Below are 18,214 nucleotides of genomic sequence, written 5' to 3'. Positions count from 1 at the left end.
TTCCTGTGCCTGTCTCCTCCCTGTTATTGTTGATGGCCTTCATGAGAGAATTACTTTGGGGGATTGTATAGATTACATTTTTGATTAATTTAGTTACACTTAACTGGTTAGACCAATAGACTTATAAAGAGGGGTTCCTGCAGATTCATTAAGAGTGTGATTCGATGTGACAGTTATTGATGTTTGTCACCATAAGCACAAAGCCAGTATAAATTCCTGACAATAGTCTAAATGAATTGAAGAACGCGTCAGCTTTTGCCAGGATTTTACTCAAGCAATTTTACATCTAGGTAACGTGTTTGGTGCAGTATTTCTCAAGTAAAAAAATGTCTTGTGTAGACGATGCTTGGCAGGTCCGTTTCACTGTTTCCATCACTTTTGTGTGTAAAGTACGTCGGATAACATTTCATGACAGGCCTGATGGAAACATTTCGGAGGAACTTTCAAAATGTTGACAAAATATGCAAGAAGTTGGGATAATTGTCTAAAATAAATCATGTAAGGGCTGTCGGTGGAACGCTTGGTTATATCAATACCCTTATTTTTTTATGCAGTGTATCTGCGGTCAACTGGTATTTTGGATGCAGAATAACTGCAGTGTACTTGTTGCAGATAAAAGGCTGTGCGTGATGTAGTGCACGCACATTTGCAGTTAAATTCAGTTTGGAAACGCCACTGGTGGGGAAATGCTCATAGTCTTTATGCAGATGTTAGAATATTCGCATGAAATCTGAAATGTCACCAATTGGATGGAAACCTCGCTAATAGCGATGTTCCTATTAACTTATGTGATTTTGTTTTTTCACGACAATTTAATTTCGCATAGAAAATACAATTTCCTGCTAGGGTGCATTTCCAATGAGAACGATCTTGTGTCGATAAAAACATTACCGATTTAGGCAACTTGTGTAATAAATCAGTGCTGTATGCCCTCCCACCTATCTGTTTCATGTCTCATGTAGCCTTATTTGCCACATTATAATTAACGTGCCAATGTATTGACACGGTCCGTGACATTGTAAAACTTGCCAACCAGAAAAGAAAAGTGACGCAATTCAGGCATTCTTGAAAGAGAAACTAAATGTTTGAGTTGCAAGCAGTAGACATTTCCAATGCAATGTGGAGTGGATCTTTATAGTTACGCGGTGACGTCACGTCTACCTTACAAATTATTCGGCAATCATCCTCTATTCGAAAAATCCACCCTTTGAATAGATAAAAATAGCTGTTTCCATTAACTTGTCAAGTGATTTTTTTATTTTAAATTTTTTTTTTTTTTTTTTTATGTTGACATTTAGAAAGTTTCCATAGAAAATAGACGCAATAATTGCCTGCTAGGGTGAGTTACCTGGACGCAAAAGCCAGCATGGATAGTATGCAATTTAATATTTGCCATATTCTAATTATGAGTTTCCGTCATTTGTCGCAATAACAAAACTGACAAAAGAGAAATCCACCCCTGTCAAACGGCTAACATTTTAGTCGATCTTTAGAAAAATTGTCCTATATATCTGCGGTTTCCACACCTAATGGTGTAGCGACGTCGCTTTAGTCAAATAAACCTGGGTTAATGGAAAACTGCCTACTGTTGTCGATCTTTCGAAATGTTTATCTTCCGTTTCCATTACACATGTAATCATTTTTTGTTGCGACATTGCTTTTGTCGAATAAACTTGCGTCAATGGAAACTTAGTTAGTGCCGGGTGTATTCTGCGGATAGAGCGCAATCACCGCAGCTGTTTATTCCGCAGCTGTTTATCTGGTATGCGTGGGCATTGTTCAAATCAAAACCCAACCATCAAGTAAGTCCTGACGAACTCTTAATGAAATATCACAAAACCCAGTTTAGATTATATTGACTTCATGACAAATTAACCTACTTGCACTTTCTAGTCAATTTTTGCACTGGAATAAATGTTTCTGACAAACATCGCTGTCACATGCCGTTCAACGAAATAAGTTGGTTCTCGAGTTCAGGTCTGCTTTATTAATGCAGATGCAAATTACTGATGTATTTAATCAAACATCACACGAAGCTACTAGTGGTGCTCAAATTAATTCTGAAAGGGTTTTTGAGATGGGCTATTATCAATCTCTGTCAGTGTCTAGCAATCTTTACCCTGGCCTTAGTCCTCTTTTTTTTATTTTTTAGAGTGAACACATTTATTGCCCCTCAACAACAGAAGCATATAATGTGTTAGTCAGTGATGTACTATCACCAGTAGAATGTCAGAGGCTGTGGTTGACCAGGCCTGAGAGGTTCATTAGGTGCAGTTAAGGAGTATTTGGGGCAACCTAGGACTTTATAAACTTATTGTTTCTCTTGAGGATGATAAGAGGAAACTAACCAAGAACAAATCAAAATAAAATGTTATTGGTTCCATACACATGGTTAGCAGATGTTAATGCGAGTAGCGACATGCTTGTGCTTCTAGTTCCGACAGTGCAGTAATATCTAAGTAATCTACCAAATGCACACAAATCTTAGTAAGAATAAGAATGGAATAAGAATATGTACATATAAATGGATGAGCGATGACTGAGGGGCATAGGCACGATGGTATAGAATACCGTATATACATATGAGATGAGTAATGCAAGGTATGTAAACATTATTAAAGTGACTAGTGATCCATTTTATTAAAGTGGCCAATGATTTTGAGTCTGTAGGCAGCAGCCTCACTGTATCAGTGATGCCTGTTTATAGTGATTGCTGTATAACAGTCTGATGGCCTTGAGATCGAAGCTGTTTTTCAGTCTCTCGGTCCCAGCTTTGATGCACCTGTACTGACCTCGCTTTCTAGATGGTAGCGGGGTGAACAGGCAGTGGCTCGGTGGTTGTTGTCCTTGATCTTTTTGGCCTTCCTGTGACATCTGGTGCTGTAGGTGTCCTGGAGAGGAGGTGGTTTGACCTCGGTGATGCATTGTGCAGACCGCACCACTCTGGAGAGCCTTGTGGTTGTGTGCGGCGCAGTTGCCGTACCAGGCGGCGATACAACCCAACAGGATGCTCTCAATTATGCATCTGTAAAGGTTTGTGAAGGTTTTAGGTGACAAGCCAAATTTCTTCAGCCTCCTGAGGTTGCATTACCCTCAAAGCAGGCAAAGGTGTTTAATTTATCTGGAAGCAAGCTGTCTGTGTCCATGACGTGACTGTTCTTTTTGTAGTCTGTAATTGCCTGTAGACCCTGCCACATGCGTCTGTCGTTGAATTGCGACTCCACTTTGTCCCTATACTGTTTGATTGCCTTGCGGAGGGAATAACTACACTGTTTATATTCGGCCATATTCCCAGTCATCTTTCTAAGGTTAAATTCAGTGGTTTGCGCTTTCAGTTTTGCACGAATACTGCCATGTATCCATGATTTCTGGTTAGGGTAAGTTTTTTATTTTTTTTTATTTTTTTAAATTTGTCAAAATGGGTACAACATCTCCAATGCCCTTCCTTATAAACTCACTCACGAATCAGCGTATAAATCAATATTATTATCTTAGGCTGCCTGGAACATTTCCCAGTCCGTGTGATCAAAACAATTTTGAAATGTGGATTCAGATTGGTCGGGCCAGCGTTGAATAGTTCTAGTCACAGGTATATCCTGTTTGAGTTTCTGCCTGTAGGACGGTAGGAGCAAAATGGAGTCGTGGTTGGAGTTGCCGAAGAGAGGGCCTTGTATGCATCACAGAAGTTAAGAGTAGCAGTGATCCAGTGTATTGCACGCACAAGTTCTACAGACAATATGCTGATAGAATTTAGATAGCCTTGTTCTCAAATTTGCTTTGTTAAAATCTCAAGCTACAATAAATGCAGCCTCCGGATATATGGTTTCCAGTTTGTATAGAGTCCAGTGAAGTTCCTTGACGGCTGTCGTGGTATCGGCTTGAGGAGGGATATGCACTGCTGTGATAATAACCAACGAGAATTGGAGGATAATACAGTTGGCATTTGATTGTAAGAAACTTGAGGTCAGGTGAACAAAATTACTTTAGTTCCTGTATGTTATGATTACACCGTGAGTTGTTAATCATGAAGCATACACCCCCGCCCTCCTCCTACCCAGAGATGTTTATTTCTGTCGGCGCGACAAAGAATCCCGGTGGCTGTACCGACTCGGACAACATATCCCGAGAGCCATGTTTCCGTGACACTGAGAATGTTACAATCCCAGATATCTCTCTGGAAAGCAACCTTTGCTCTAATTTAGTCTACCTTGTAATCTAGAGACCGGACATTGGCGAGTATTATACTCGAAAGCAGTGGGTGGTGTGCACGCCTTCAAAGTCTGACCAGGAGGCCGCTCCGTCTACCTCTTCGGCGGCGATGTTGTTTTTGGTCGGCCTCTGGAATCAGATCCAATGTCCTTGGGTGGTGGTGCCAACAAAGGATCCGCTTCGGGAAAGTCGTATTCCTGGTCGTAATGTTGGTAAGTTGACATCGCTCTGATATCCAATAGTTATTTCCAGCTGTATGTAATAACATTTAAGATTCTCTGGGCTAACAGTGTAAGAAATAATATATAAAAAACAAAATCTGCATAGTTTCTTAGGGACTAGAAGCAAGGCAACCATCTCTGTCGGCGCCATCATGCTAAACAAGGCATGTGCTATCTGGGATTCTTGGGATGTCCCAACTCTGACTTTAACCTATTTGAAATGTAAAATAGTTATGGTTAGGTAAGGGTGATGGTTAGGGTCACATTTACATTTCCCAAGGGTCCCAGACAGCAATAACAGGCACAACTTCGATAGTGTTTTCTTCTCAAAGTTGCCGGGATGTCACATGTCCTACTTAGGCTATATCTGTACACTCCCAATAACATGATAATTACAACTTCTATTAGATCAAATAAACCTCATGTAGCAAATAAGCCATTACATTTTTTTGTTAACCAAATTCAACACTCATTGATCTCCATACAAAAACTCTTTGCTTGGTAAGCAAAGAAATGGCACTTGCTGGAAAAGACAGATTTTGGGCCGAGTTATCCCTCTTGCTTTGCCTCTTCTTCTCTGTTTACGTTGTGTGGTTCAAACAAAAACACCCTATTGATTGGTTGACAATGATGAATACCACAATGTAGGAAGTTGAAGAGCAACTGCAGAAACTTTCAGTCAACTTCATGACCTATGATCACATGATTTTTATAAAGATCATGCAGTTGACATGTACTATAGGTGCAAGTCGGAAAATGTTTATCCCCATAATGCAACACACTTTGAAAGGCTGTGACACAAAAGTGATCTGTTCAATGCGTCCATAATTGCAGCTTGTTACAATGTGACATTGATTTGTTTATTCTGCTGCTGTAGACCATTTAGCATCAATGTAGTCCATCTTTAAAATACTTTGTTGGAATATACTGTATTAATAAGGTACCATACATTCTAATAATACAATACAAGGAATGTTATGACTTAAATGTCTTCATTATGACACCCCTCCCATTATTCTCCCTTGCTATTGATTTTGGCTTCTGGGAACACCTGTATAATATTGGCATGTAACATTATACACTTTGTACTTCTAGGGACAATGACGGTTCACCATGAAGTATCTCTGCTTATTGTAGAGATCCAACTGTTTGCCAGTAAAAATAAGTCTAATCTAGTATTACAGTGCATGTTGTTTATAACAATAACCAATGCAAAAATCAAACATAGTTGTCAATCAATTTGTCAATAGACACTTTTGTGTAAATAGACACTTTTGTGTAAATATAGCATGTGGACACCCCTTCAAATTAGTGAATTTCGGCTATTTCAGCCAACCCTGTTGCTGACAGGTGTGTAAAATTTTGCACACAGCCATGCAATCTCCATAGACAAACATTGGCAGTAGAATGGCCTTACTGAAGTTCTCAGTGACTTTCAATATGGCACTGTCATAGGATGCCACCTTTCTAACAAGTCAGTTCGTCAAATTTCTGCCTTGCTAGAGCTGTCCTGGTTGCCTGTAAATGCCGTTATTGTGAAGTGGAAAGGTCTATGAGCAACAACGGCTCAGCCGCGAAGTGGTAGGCAACACAAGCTCACAGAACGGGACCACCGAGTGCTGAAGCACGTAGCATGTATGAATTGTATGTCCTTGGTTCCAACACTCACAGAGTTCCATACTGCCTCTGGAAATAACGGCAGAACAATAACTGTTCGTAGGGAGCCTCATGAAATGGGTTTCCATGGCCATGCATCCGCACACAAGTCTAAGATCACAATGCCAAGTGTCGGCTGGAGTGGTGTTAAGCTCGCCGCCATAGGACTCTGGAGCTTCACCATCTGGCAGTCCGACAGACGAATCTGGGTTTGGCGGATGCCAGGAGAACGCTACCTGTCTCAATGCGTAGTGCCAACTGTACATTTTTGGTGAGGGAGGAATAATGGTCTGGGGCTGTTTTTCATGGTTCGGGCTAGGCCCCTTAGTTCCAGTGAAGGGACATCTTAATGCTACAGCATACAATGACAACATCAGTGCCCAACCTCACTAATGCTTGTGGCTGAATTGAAGCAAGTGCCCTCAGCAATGTGCCAACATCTAATGGAAAGCCTTCCCAGAGGAGTGGAGGCTGTTATAGCAGCAAAGTGGGCACCAACTCTATAATCATGCCCATGATTTTGGAATGAGATGTTTGAAGAACAGGTGGTGTCCACATACTTTTGGTCATGTAGTGTACTTTGCAAGACAATCTGTTAAAATAATAAAATCACCAGGGATAGGTGGTGTGATTCCTGCAATAGGGGATGCACTGTATTTTAAAACCTCTACAATTCTAGTACTGGGATGGAACCAAAGTCTGCACACCATGTGGATTCCCAGAATCATGAAGCTATTAATGAGATCTGTAATTAATTAGTACAATAAAAGTAAGCATATTTAGTCTTCATTTGGACACTTGCTCTTTATCCTCAGGCAGTGCAGCAACTGTTTGAACTCCTCTCTGGCTGTTCCACCTCATATTAGCTCCACTACCTCATGCTCTCTCCTGCTGTTGAAAATCCCCTGGCTTTCATATTTGTTTAGAGCCATGCTTCCTCTTTTTTTGCTCCTCAGCTGACACAGCCTATTTGAGTGTATTGTTTCAGTATGATCCACTGTTTATCTGAACTGTATATATAATGATGAATGTTTCTGAATCTTTGGGGGGGGTGGAACTAGGTGGGGAAGCCTTGCCATTACCATGCAGTGTTAGTGGAAACAACATAATGTCATAGACATTCACAAGAGCTTTAGGAATGTTGAGTTCTCCTCACTCAACTCTGCTTTGTTTTACACGTTCAGATGGACAAACTAGTGCCAAATTTGGTGTTCTGTTCAATGCCTATAAGTGCACCAGTATCTTTGAGGCTTTGGTTTTGATTCTGAGGGCTGCCAAGATCTTTCTGAGGGCTGCCAAGAGGAAAAAGATCATCGCATTTGAAGGGGAGCTGCTCCTGCAAGGTGTCCATGACAATGTTGATAACCATCAGCTTCATTCTTGTAGGAGTGTGTTATCATTATTCGGGTGATAAGTCAAGTGTTCCTTTGGGGCTTTACTATTACTATTACATCTACCAGGGATCATAAATCAACATTTTATAAATTCTTAGGACTACAAATATTGTATTTCTAGGGGATGAAATATGTAGACTTCTTAGGAAATAACTTACTGTTTTATTAACCCTTACAGGAATCACTAAATGGCAATTGAATTGATTGTTTAAATGGTAATTTTTCTACCTCGTGTGGAACTAAGAGAGCAAGTGCTTCAAGAGAGACCTTTGCACATACTGCTTTTGCAAAAGCCTCTTAACACTTGCATTTGAGTTTTTCCAATGCATGGTGTTACTGTTATTCAAGGAAATGCATACTTAGTATTGTGATCTGGTAGGAAAGAAATGTGAAACTTGATATGGGAAGCAATTGTAATTCTTCAAGAAAATGGCTAGAAAAATAAATAGAAACAATGACAAATTTAGCAATGTACAATTTCTCTGAACTAATACAATGCATATTATTATTATTTACAGTATGATCATTATCAAACTTCATCAAAGTGCAGTTCCTTTCCAAAGTTCATCATTGTCTTATGTAAATAATACATTCCTAAGAAAGCAATGGGGGGGGTTCTGAGGATGGTGAATAAAGTACAAACCTTTACTTTGCAGCCTGATTATTAGCCAAATACAACAGATGCATTGCATACATCTATCTTTTTGTAGCCTTATGCTGTGTTATTACACTGCACTCTGCCTCTACTGTATTATTGAAGAACATTTGTATTCATGAAAAGGATAGGAGACCATGCAACTGCAGACTAAGTCTGCATTCAATCAATCTATTGTTGGCAAAGCCATAGAAGATTATGACTGCAACTGTAGCCTCAGATAAAGCATTGACTTGATCCTGAGGTATTACCGTGGATTTCCCTTCCTACCAGTCCCCTTTACTTGGGACTCCCTTGCTAGATCTAATAATAACTTACAGCAATGGGTCGGGGGGCGGGGCCGTGTTTCGTCATGGAGGCAGGAGGAAAACAGAACAGCGCCTGACCGATCTACATTCAAAGCAGGAATCAAAACAAGAAACGGACACGCCTTCTTCGTAGGTTACCTTTGCTGTCACAACTGCAGAAATCTAGATTGTGATATAGCTGCAAAAACAGTACCACCTGCAATCAAGAAGAGAGAATCAGTTAATTTGAAGTGGGATTCAATTGGAACCCGCAGAAATGGCAGACAGTCGATTATAGTTTGAAATTATTCATATCGGGATCAGTAAAATGCCCAACCAGAAAAGCAACAAGGGGAAGAGAAATAAACGCACTAATAGTAGTGGAGATGAGCAAGAAAATGGAGCCAGTGCTGCCGCAACAGTGGGAGCACCAGGGGTAACAACCTTATTGGGTGCTACAGCTGCACCGTTACACGAGCATACAAGTGGTAAGTGTGAAATTGTGTCAAAACATGCGTGACAAGTTATTGCAATGGATTTTATTGCATACGCACTAGACGACAAGCTTACGTTGCTTCACATTTCATTGTTGTCATCGACTGTACCTAACTCACGTGTTATTGCTTTATTGGCAACTTGCATTATACATTGGTAATTTAATGATGCGTTGACATGGAGCTCCATGCACTGCCATATCACGACGCACACATTCAGCCTGGTCTCTTAGACTAGAGTAACATAATAAACGTATATCCGGGAAAGGTCAATGCGTACGTTAAGTTACCTTTGGTAACCGCCCTACATAAGACCGAATGTTATTTTAGGCGGTAAACGAAAGTAAAGTGATTGGTCGGGGTGGATGGGTGAGCCTATAACGCAAACATGTAGCAACTCAAAGTTGCGTGTTTGAATCTCATCACAGACCATTTAACTAATTAGCAACAGCTTAGCATGTTAGCTAACCCTAACCTAAACGTCTAACAACCCAAAGGTTACGTGTTCAAATCTCATCATGGCAACTTTAGCATTTGAGCTAATTAGCTTTGCAACTACTTACTACTTTTTAGCTACTTTGCAACTACTTAGCATGTTAGCTAACCCTTCCCATAACCTTAACCCGTAGCCTAGTTAACGTTATCCATTTAGCCACCTAGCTAACATTAGCCACAGCAAATTGGAATTTGTAACATACTATACACCTCTCAAATTCGTAACATATTGAACAAATTGCAATTCGTAATATATACGAATTGTAATTAATAACATAATTTTAAGTGGTTGGCGGACATTCACAGATCATACTAATTGGAGTGTCCTGGATTTACATCTGTCTTAGTATGATATGTTTCGTATCGTATGTATTAATTTGTGGATATCTATAATCCATTTGGTATTGTATGTTACAAATTGAAATTCGTACAATATGTAACAAATTTGCTAAATGTATAATATTTTACAAATTCCAATAGTTTTTGGCTAACGGTAGCTAGGTGGCTATGTGTCTAACGTAGGTTATGAGTTAGATGGAAGGGTTAGTTGACATGCTATGTAGTTGAAAATAGCTAAAAAAAATAGTGAGTAGTTGCTAAAGTTGTCCGTGATTAGATTAGAATATGCAACATTTGGGTTGGTAGACATTCACATTATATGTCTACCCACGGGGAGCCAACCTACTTTCATTTTTGCCTTAAGTAACCTTCTGTCTCATGTACCCATACCAAACGTAACATATTGTACAATTTTACTGTACTGGGTTTACATTTACTATGTGATGTCTAGTCTGAGACCAGGCTGATCTAGAACCTGAAACGTGTTACATACATTTTGTGTTACATGTAGAACTGTTTTGGGTTCAAAGTAGAGCCCTTTCCACAGTGGGTTCTACATGGAACCCGAAAGGGGTGTACATGTGTAACAGTGCTACTTCCGTCCCTCTCCTCGCCCCTACCTGGGCTCTAACCATGGACCCTCTGCACACATCAACAACAGTTACCCTCGAAGGATCGTTACCAACCGCTCCACAAAAGCCGCAGAGCAAGGGAAACCATTACTCCAAGTCTCAGAGCGAGTGACGTCACCGATTGAAACGCTATTTTTTTATTTAGCACCTCGCTAACCAGCTAGCCATTTCACACCGGTTACACCTGGAACCAAAAACGGTTCTCCTATGGGGACAGCCAAAGAACCCGTTTGGAACCCTTTTTTTCTGTGAGTGTAGTGCTTCTTTAATTACTTCATTAAAGGTCTCCCCTGAATCGTTGAAGGCCACATTTTCATTAAATCTATTCATTGGGCTACTTTCCCACTCACTTGGCTGTACTGATGGGTTTCCCTGTCTGATGTGTATTCAGATGGCCTTTCTCAGTGATCCATGCTCAGTGATGATGGCTCTTATGTTGCAAATTAACACAGATCCCATTAGCATTCTTCTTATTTTTGAATGTTCACACAGTCCATTACTGTTTAATGTTAAGTTCCAGACAGGCTCTGCATTGATGTTTCAGTCCTGAATCGTTCACTAACAGCATGGAATATTTTCAACATGTCATTCACAGGAGTTAGTCTTTACAGCATTAATTAAAATCTATTATGTTTAATATCATTTTGTTGTTCTGTGATATGTCCAAAGTGAATATTGTGCCTCAAAAGCTCATGTTTGTTTTTATTTTCAAGTCATACTTCGTATGAAGATGTTATAATATATTTTTGAGTGATATAGTAACTCTTTTGTTTTGTGTCCAGCAGAAGCCCCCTGTGCCACCCCTCTTGTGTGCAGTCTGGCCAGAGACATTGACCTTGAGAAGGATGACTATCAACGTGTAGTGTGCAACAGTGATAGCTGCCCCTATGGCAACTGGATGCACTTGCAGTGCTTCTACGAGTGGGAGAGCAGCATCCTGGTCCAGTTCAACTGCATTGGAAGGGCCCGCAGCTGGAACGAGAAGCAGTGCCGGCAGAACATGTGGACTAAGAAGGGATACGACCTGGCCTTCCGCTTCTGCTCCTGCCGCTGTGGCCAGGGCCACCTTAAGAAAGACACAAACTGGTACCAGGTGAAGCGCATGACAGATGTAAAGAAGAAGATCCCTCTGGAGAAGAGCCTGGGGAAGTTGAGCAGCCTAACTGGAGCTGGAGGGGGTGCATGTGGAGGTGGGTTGGATCTGCCTGATGATCCTAAGAGGGGCAAGTTACATGGGGGCAGTAAACTGGCTCACAGAGCAAGTCAGGAGCTGCCTCGCCGACAGTCAGTGGATCGGCAGAACTCTCAAGAGAGGGGACACGTAGGGCTGTTCTGTGCAAGCAGCCTGGGGCCCTGCTCACCCTCTGAGTCCCCGGGCCAGTCCCCTCCGTTAGGCTTCTCCTTCTTCTCCCCGCCCGCCTTCGCAGGACCCCGCAACTCCCGGCACCTGGGGGAGTTCCTGAAGAATGCAGTGCACATGGATAGCCACCGGAAGCACATGCTGGCAAGCGGCATGCTGGGTCGCGGAGGCCACCTGGATCACACCATCTTGCCTCTGCCCAGACTCACCCTGGGGGACAACCCAGTGCAGTTCCTGCGAAGGCTGGACCTCACAGAGCTGCTGACCCACATTCCCAGACACAAGCTGAATACCTACCACGTACGTATGGAGGATGATGCCCAGGCGGGCCAGGGAGAGGACCTGAGGAGGTACATCCTGTCGGCTCTGAGCGCCAGCCACAGGAACATGGTCAACTGTGCCCTGTGCCACCGCACCCTGCCTGTCTTTGAGCAGTTCCCCCTGGTGGACGGAACCCTGTTCCTGAGCCCCGCTAGACATGATGAGATCGAGTACGATGTGCCGTGCCACCTGCAAGGTAGGCCTGCGGAACAATGTCTGTCTCTAAGGAACTGAATTTGAAACACTTAAGCTATCAGGTTCAGCAGACAGCCAAAACAATGCACATGCCTCATAAGTATGTTGTGATAGGCTACAAACTCATATTGCTAACGGAAAATGGCATCATTCTTGTTTGATATTCTGTGGACATATTTTCCCACAAACAGTCTCAGGAAACCTGTAATTACAACATTGAAAATGATTGCCTTGGTTCCGAGCGTCCTGCTGAGGTAGAAAAAATGTGTACAGTGAAAAGTTCAAGCTTACTGTTGACAGCTGATAAGGTTTCAGGAGCTACAGTATGTGGCTGCAAGCAAATTATTTGGACTCAAAAGGTGTATGGTGGGACAGACAAAGGTCTTCAGAATAACAATTTTCATAATTTGTTATTCTGGTCTGCATATAGGGTGTTATCTCTTGCATATATTTAAGATGAGTACACACCATAATAAACTTGGCACAATACAATTAATGACTTTAATTGAGAAGTAAATGAAATGATTATGCCACATGAATGTGATCAAGCATATCATACATATCAATCAAGTCAATCTATCCAATTTTCCACGAGCAGCTTGGTAGCTATTCACCACATGGATATGAATTAAACTGGATGGATGATGTTGCTTTGATCTTCAGGCTTTGATATGCATGATTAATATGCGTTACAGTGAAATCCTTTCATGCATGTATTTTTTACGCTGTAGGGCTTATTGTAGATTCTATTAAATAACACTATTGTCTCTCTTGTGAAGGGAGGCTGATGCACCTGTATGCAATCTGTGTCGACTGTCTGGAGGGAGTCCACAAAATTGTATGTATCAAGTGCAAGTCCAGGTGGGATGGGAGCTGGCACCAGTTGGGGACAATGTACACCTATGATATACTGGCTGCGACGCCATGTTGTCAGGTGAGTAGGCCATCACATCTTTTTCTTCTCATGAGAAATTCATTTTGGGGTCAGTATCTGCATGGTCAAGGGTCGTCATTCGGACATGGCAGGCTGCCATAAAGTAACTTCATGGGCCATAGTCCGAGCAAAATGGAGGTTGTGTTGTGGCTAGATCTCTTGCTATCAATTGCTATCTCATTGACGTTATGAATGGCAAAGTCAACTACTGCAGATCCATAGCCATTTCCTCTCTTTGTGCCCTTAGGCCCGTCTGAACTGCAAGCACTGTGGTAAGCCGGTCATAGATGTCAGGGTGGGGATGCAGTACTTCTCAGAGTACAGCAACGTGCAGCAGTGCCCCCATTGTGGGAACCTCGACTACCACTTTGTCAAGCCATTCTCCTCCTTCAAAGTCTTGGAAGCTTATTGACAAATGTTGTGCATGTATGCTAGTGCTGTTTCTCTTGTTACATTTTTTTTTAACTAGGCAACTTAATTTTGAGCCTTGAATACTTTTTTTCTGGGATTCAGTTATTGTTTTCTCTTTTTTTAATGTATAGAAAGAATATGACTCCACTAAAAAGTTCCAAGACAACATCTACATGATTTCAGAAAAAATTATATTCATAAGACCTTAAACGGTTTGGAGCTGTCTGGCACTTAAAAAGACGAGCAACACATATACTGTGACAAGTGAATGTATCTGTAGGTCAAATTGCATTTTTACAAAAAATCTCTAATAAAGGAGAGAAAGAAATGTTGCATGTTCTCGTTCGTCATAATTGGCAAACAGCAAAGAGTCGGTGGAAATTAGTACATTTTAAATGATACTATGAATCTCTTTGGTTAATGCTTGGCTTATTGGTGCACAGTGATTGGTACATATCACTCAAAATAATGTTTAAGATCACAAATAACAATAACTGTAGCAACCCTGTGTTTATAAACATGGATATTGACTTTACTACTTAAGCATGCCTTTGTGGCACAGTCGATGCCATGCAGGGCTACAGGCCAGAAGGTTGAGGGTTAGCCGATCACCACGGATGAGCTCACTATTTGAACAAGGAGAGTGATGAAGTGCTGCATCAGATGACTGGCCTCCTCAATCACCCGACCTCAAACCAATTGAGATGGTTGGGGATGAGTTGGACCACAGAGTGAAGGAAAAGCAGCCAACAAGTGCTCAGCATATGTGGGAGCTCCTTCAAGACTGTTGGAAAAGCATTCCTTATGAAGCTGGTTGAGAGAATGTCATGAGTGTGCAAAGCTGTCATCAAGTGGCTACTTTGAAGAATCTCAAATATAAAATATATTTTTTAATTTAACACTTTTATTTACTCTATGATTCCATGGGTTATTTCATTTTTTGATGTCTTCACTATTATTCTACAATGTAGAAAATAGTCCAAATAAAGAAAAACCCTGGAATCAGTAGGTGTGTCCAAACTTTTGACTGGTACTGTATATACTCACCCTAAAGTTACAGTAGTAGCCTGCAATGTTGCTGGGGCTGGAGAGGCACTCAATATGACTGTCCCATGTTATTCACTGCAACCTGTTGAAGAGGGCTCCCCTGACTGTGGGAAGCCCGGGATCTATTTTTCTGTTGCCATAATGTGAAGAAGCCTCCGTTACATCCTGCTTCATATGAGCAAAATGTGCTTCCTGCACACAATCAGAAAAGGGAAAACCATACAACGGATGCAGAAATGTGGCTCTCTGGTAGTCCACCCATTAGGGTGTTACTGCGGCCCCACCTGGTGCTGATTAGTATCCCACAGGTGGAGGAGAGGGAACATAGGATCCATGCTGCACCGTCCTCAGGTGTGGGGTTTCCATAGGCTCCAGAGAGGGGGGTATAATCCACATGGTAGTAGTACACTGGATACCTCAGAACCATACTCCACTGGACCGCGGGTTGGCAGCGTGGCAATTACCCTGTGTGGTCTCTGTGGGCCGCCATACTAAAGGAAAGGGGGATACCTAGTCCACATGTTTTAAGCAGACCACCATAGTGCCTGTGCCCAAGAACACTAAGGTAACCTGCCTAAATGACAACCGACCCGTAGCACTCACGTCTGTAGCCATGAAGTGCTTTGAAAGGCTGGTCATGGCTTACATCAACACCATCATCCCAGAACCCCTAGACCCACTCCAATTTGCATACCGCCCGTCTCTATTGCACTCCACACTGCCCTTTCCCACATGGACAAAAGGAACAGCTATGTGAGAATGCTATTCATTGACTACAGATCAGCGTTCAACATCATAGAGCCCTCAAAGCTCATCAATAAGCTAAGAACCCTGGGACTAAACACCTCCCTCTGCAACTGGATCCTGGACTTCCTGACGGGCCGCCCCCAGGTGGTAAAGGTAGGTAACTGGCCCCCCAATGGTGGAACAAACTCCCTCACGACGCCAGGACAGCGGAGTCAATCACCACCTTCCGGAGACACCTGAAACCCCACCTCTTTAAGGAATACCTAGGATAGGATAAAGTAATCCTTCTCACCCCCTTAAAAGATTTAGATGCACTATTGTAAAGTGGCTGTTCCACTGGATGTCATAAGGTGAATGCACCAATTTGTAAGTCGCTCTGGATAAGAGCGTCTGCTAAATGACTTAAATGTAAATGTAACAACACATCCTTCACGCTGATCCTTATTATTATATTATTATTCGACCATGCTGGTCATTTATGAACATTTGAACATCTTGACCATGTTCTGTTATAATCTCTACCCGGCACAGCCAGAAGAGGACTGGCCACCCCACATAGCCTGGTTCCTCTCTAGGTTTCTTCCTAGGTTTTGGCCTTTCTAGGGAGTTTTTCCTAGCCACCGTGCTTTTATACCTGCATTGCTTGCTGTTTGGGGTTTTAGGCTGAGTTTCTGTACAGCACTTTGAGATATCAGCTGATGTACGAAGGGCTATCTATATAAATAAATTTGATTTGATTTAGATTTGATCCTCAACATGGTCCCCTCAGGGGTGCATGCTCAGCCCCCTCCTGTACTCCCTGTACACTCATGACTGCACGGCCAGGCACGATTCTAACACCATTGTTAGATGGGGGTATAACAACGAGACAGCCTACAGGGAGGAGGTCAGAGACCTGGCTGGGTGGTGCCAGGACAATAACCTCTCCCTCAACGTGATCAAGACAAAGGAGATGATTGAGGACTACAGGAAAAAGAGGACGGAGCACGACGGGGTTGCAGTGGAGCAGGATGAGAGCTTCAAGTTCCTTGGCGTTCACATCACCAACAAACTAACATGGTCCAAGCACACCATGACAGTCGTGAAGCGGGCACGACAAAACCTATTCCCCCTCAGGAGACTGAAAATATTTGGCATGGGTCATCAGATCCTCAAAAGGTTCTACAGCTGCACCATCGAGAGCATCCTGACTGGTTGCATCACTGCCTGGTATAGCAACTGCTTGGCCTCCGACCGCAAGGAACTATAGAGGGTAGTGTGAACAGCCCAGTATATCACTGGGGCCAAGCTTCCTGCCATCCAGGACCTCTATACCAGGCTGTGTCAAAGGAAGGCCCTAAAAATTGTCAAAGACCCTAGTCATAGGCTGTTCTCTCTGCTACCACATGTCAAGCTACCAAGCCCCCCCCCTCCCCTCTCCACACCACTGCCACTCTCTGTTGTCATCTATGCATAGTCACTTTAATGAACTCTACCTACATGTTCATACTACCTCAACTAACTGATACCTCCACACATTGACTCTGTACCGGCACCCCCCTGTATATGCTGTTATTTTTTACTGCTACTCTTTAATTACTTGTTACTATTTATCTCTTATTCTTATCCAGATTTTTTTAAACTGCCCTGTCGGTTAGGGGCTTGTAATTAAGCATTTCTCTGTAAGGTTGAAATGCCTGTTGTATTCGGCGCATGTGACTAATACAATTTTATTTGATTATGATTTAACCCAACCCCTCTGAATCAGAGAGGTGGGGTGGGCTGCCTTAATCGACATCTACATCATCGGCACCCGGGGTATATTGGCTTGACTGCCTTGCTCAGGGGCAGATCAAAAGATTTTTACCTTGTCAGCTCAGGGATTCAAACCAGCAACCTTTCAGTTACTGGCCCAACGCTCCTACCCTCCAGGCTACCTGCTGAGGTGTCAGCAAAGGCACAAATCCAGCTTAAAGGACCATGAAAGAGAGAGCACTAAAGAAATGAAAATGTATATCCCCAATTTTCATTTTCGTCAGGGTGTGTAAATAAAGTTCCCTGTATGTGTTGACTCTTGGGGTGCCTTATTCCCCTCTAACTGGGGGCGGTGTCAGTGGGTCACAGGTCAGCAAATACGTGGAGCCTGGTCGCTCTCTTTCAAGTACACTCGTAACAATCTAAGCATTATGATACATCTATTATATCAAATAAGCCTCACATATCAAAATAACAATTCATGTTTATCTTGACTAAATTTGACACTCATTGCCCCCCAAACAAAAATTCCTTGCATGCTTAACATAGATAGATTTTGGGCAGAGACAGGGCTTTTGCTTTGCCTCCCTCTCTCTGCCTGAACCAACTGTCACTGGTTTAAACTATGATAGAGAGGTGGGGGTGTTTGTTTCATTTGGAATAAGCTTTTCTTTTCATATTTACCACTATCAGTACAAAATGGCATTTTAAACAAATAAGGGAATGGTTCAATTAGAGACCCCCCCCCCAAAGTTTGACTTATGTTGCATTTTGGGGAGCTCATGTTTCCTTCTGGGGTTTGAGCCCCCTTTGGCCCCCGTAATTTGCACATGGCGTGGCAAATGGCGTGGCGGTGCACAGTTTGGATGCTAGAATTATATTTTGGACGAACATGTGCAGTTAGCCTTGAAGTAGCCTAATCAGATTAAAACTTTGACTGGTTGTGTTTATGCCACACATAAAAAGGTAATACATTTTATATTTAGGCTATATTGAAGCGTTCTAGGTGAGTGAAAAATAGCTACTTGGATCGGAGAGGAGGCAGTGCAACTTTCCTGAATAACTAGGCATTCAGAAAGTATT

The 18,214-nt window shown here is 42.3% G+C and overlaps 2 protein-coding genes across 4 annotated transcripts; both read left to right on the top strand.

Moving 5' to 3' along the window:
* Positions 1-5,530: 5,530 nt before the first annotated feature.
* LOC118397809 (costars family protein ABRACL-like) lies at positions 5,531-7,605 on the top strand. The gene is made up of 2 exons (XM_035792686.1): positions 5,531-5,591; positions 7,265-7,605. The coding sequence occupies exons 1-2, from the start codon at positions 5,531-5,533 to the stop codon at positions 7,495-7,497; spliced, it is 294 nt and encodes a 97-aa protein (XP_035648579.1). The 3' UTR covers positions 7,498-7,605.
* A 912-nt stretch (positions 7,606-8,517) lies between these two features.
* LOC118398650 (headcase protein homolog) lies at positions 8,518-13,936 on the top strand. Of its 3 annotated transcripts, none has more exons than XM_035794198.2 (4): positions 8,518-8,910; positions 11,165-12,259; positions 13,038-13,192; positions 13,440-13,936. In XM_035794198.2, exons 1-4 carry the CDS (start codon positions 8,751-8,753, stop codon positions 13,602-13,604), a joined length of 1,575 nt encoding a protein of 524 aa, XP_035650091.1. In that variant the 5' UTR covers positions 8,518-8,750; the 3' UTR covers positions 13,605-13,936. The 3 variants fall into 3 exon arrangements, with proteins under 3 accessions (XP_035650091.1, XP_035650092.1, XP_035650093.1); XM_035794199.2 differs by having other exon boundaries at positions 8,519-8,910; positions 11,168-12,259; XM_035794200.2 differs by lacking the exon at positions 8,518-8,910 and adding an exon at positions 8,997-10,630 and having other exon boundaries at positions 11,168-12,259.
* Positions 13,937-18,214: the final 4,278 nt, after the last annotated feature.

This window comes from Oncorhynchus keta, chromosome 19, assembly GCF_023373465.1.
Source record: "Oncorhynchus keta strain PuntledgeMale-10-30-2019 chromosome 19, Oket_V2, whole genome shotgun sequence".
In the NCBI taxonomy this organism is placed as follows: domain Eukaryota; kingdom Metazoa; phylum Chordata; class Actinopteri; order Salmoniformes; family Salmonidae; genus Oncorhynchus; species Oncorhynchus keta.
Note: the sequence above shows the minus strand (reverse complement) of the source record. Positions and strands in the feature narration are given on the sequence as shown.

What these genes read in the sequence shown, in the direction of transcription:
- LOC118397809 (XM_035792686.1), top strand. Translation starts at nt 5,531, where the DNA reads ATGACGGTTCACCATGAAGTATCTCTGCTTATTGTAGAGATCCAACTG. An exon ending in CCAACTGTTTGCCAGTAAAA is followed by an intron (nt 5,592 to 7,264) that starts ATAAGTCTAATC and finishes TTTGTTTTACAC; the next exon opens with GTTCAGATGGACAAACTAGT.
- LOC118398650 (XM_035794198.2), top strand. Translation starts at nt 8,751, where the DNA reads ATGCCCAACCAGAAAAGCAACAAGGGGAAGAGAAATAAACGCACTAAT. An exon ending in GTTACACGAGCATACAAGTG is followed by an intron (nt 8,911 to 11,164) that starts GTAAGTGTGAAA and finishes TTTTGTGTCCAG; the next exon opens with CAGAAGCCCCCTGTGCCACC. An exon ending in TGTGCCGTGCCACCTGCAAG is followed by an intron (nt 12,260 to 13,037) that starts GTAGGCCTGCGG and finishes TCTCTTGTGAAG; the next exon opens with GGAGGCTGATGCACCTGTAT.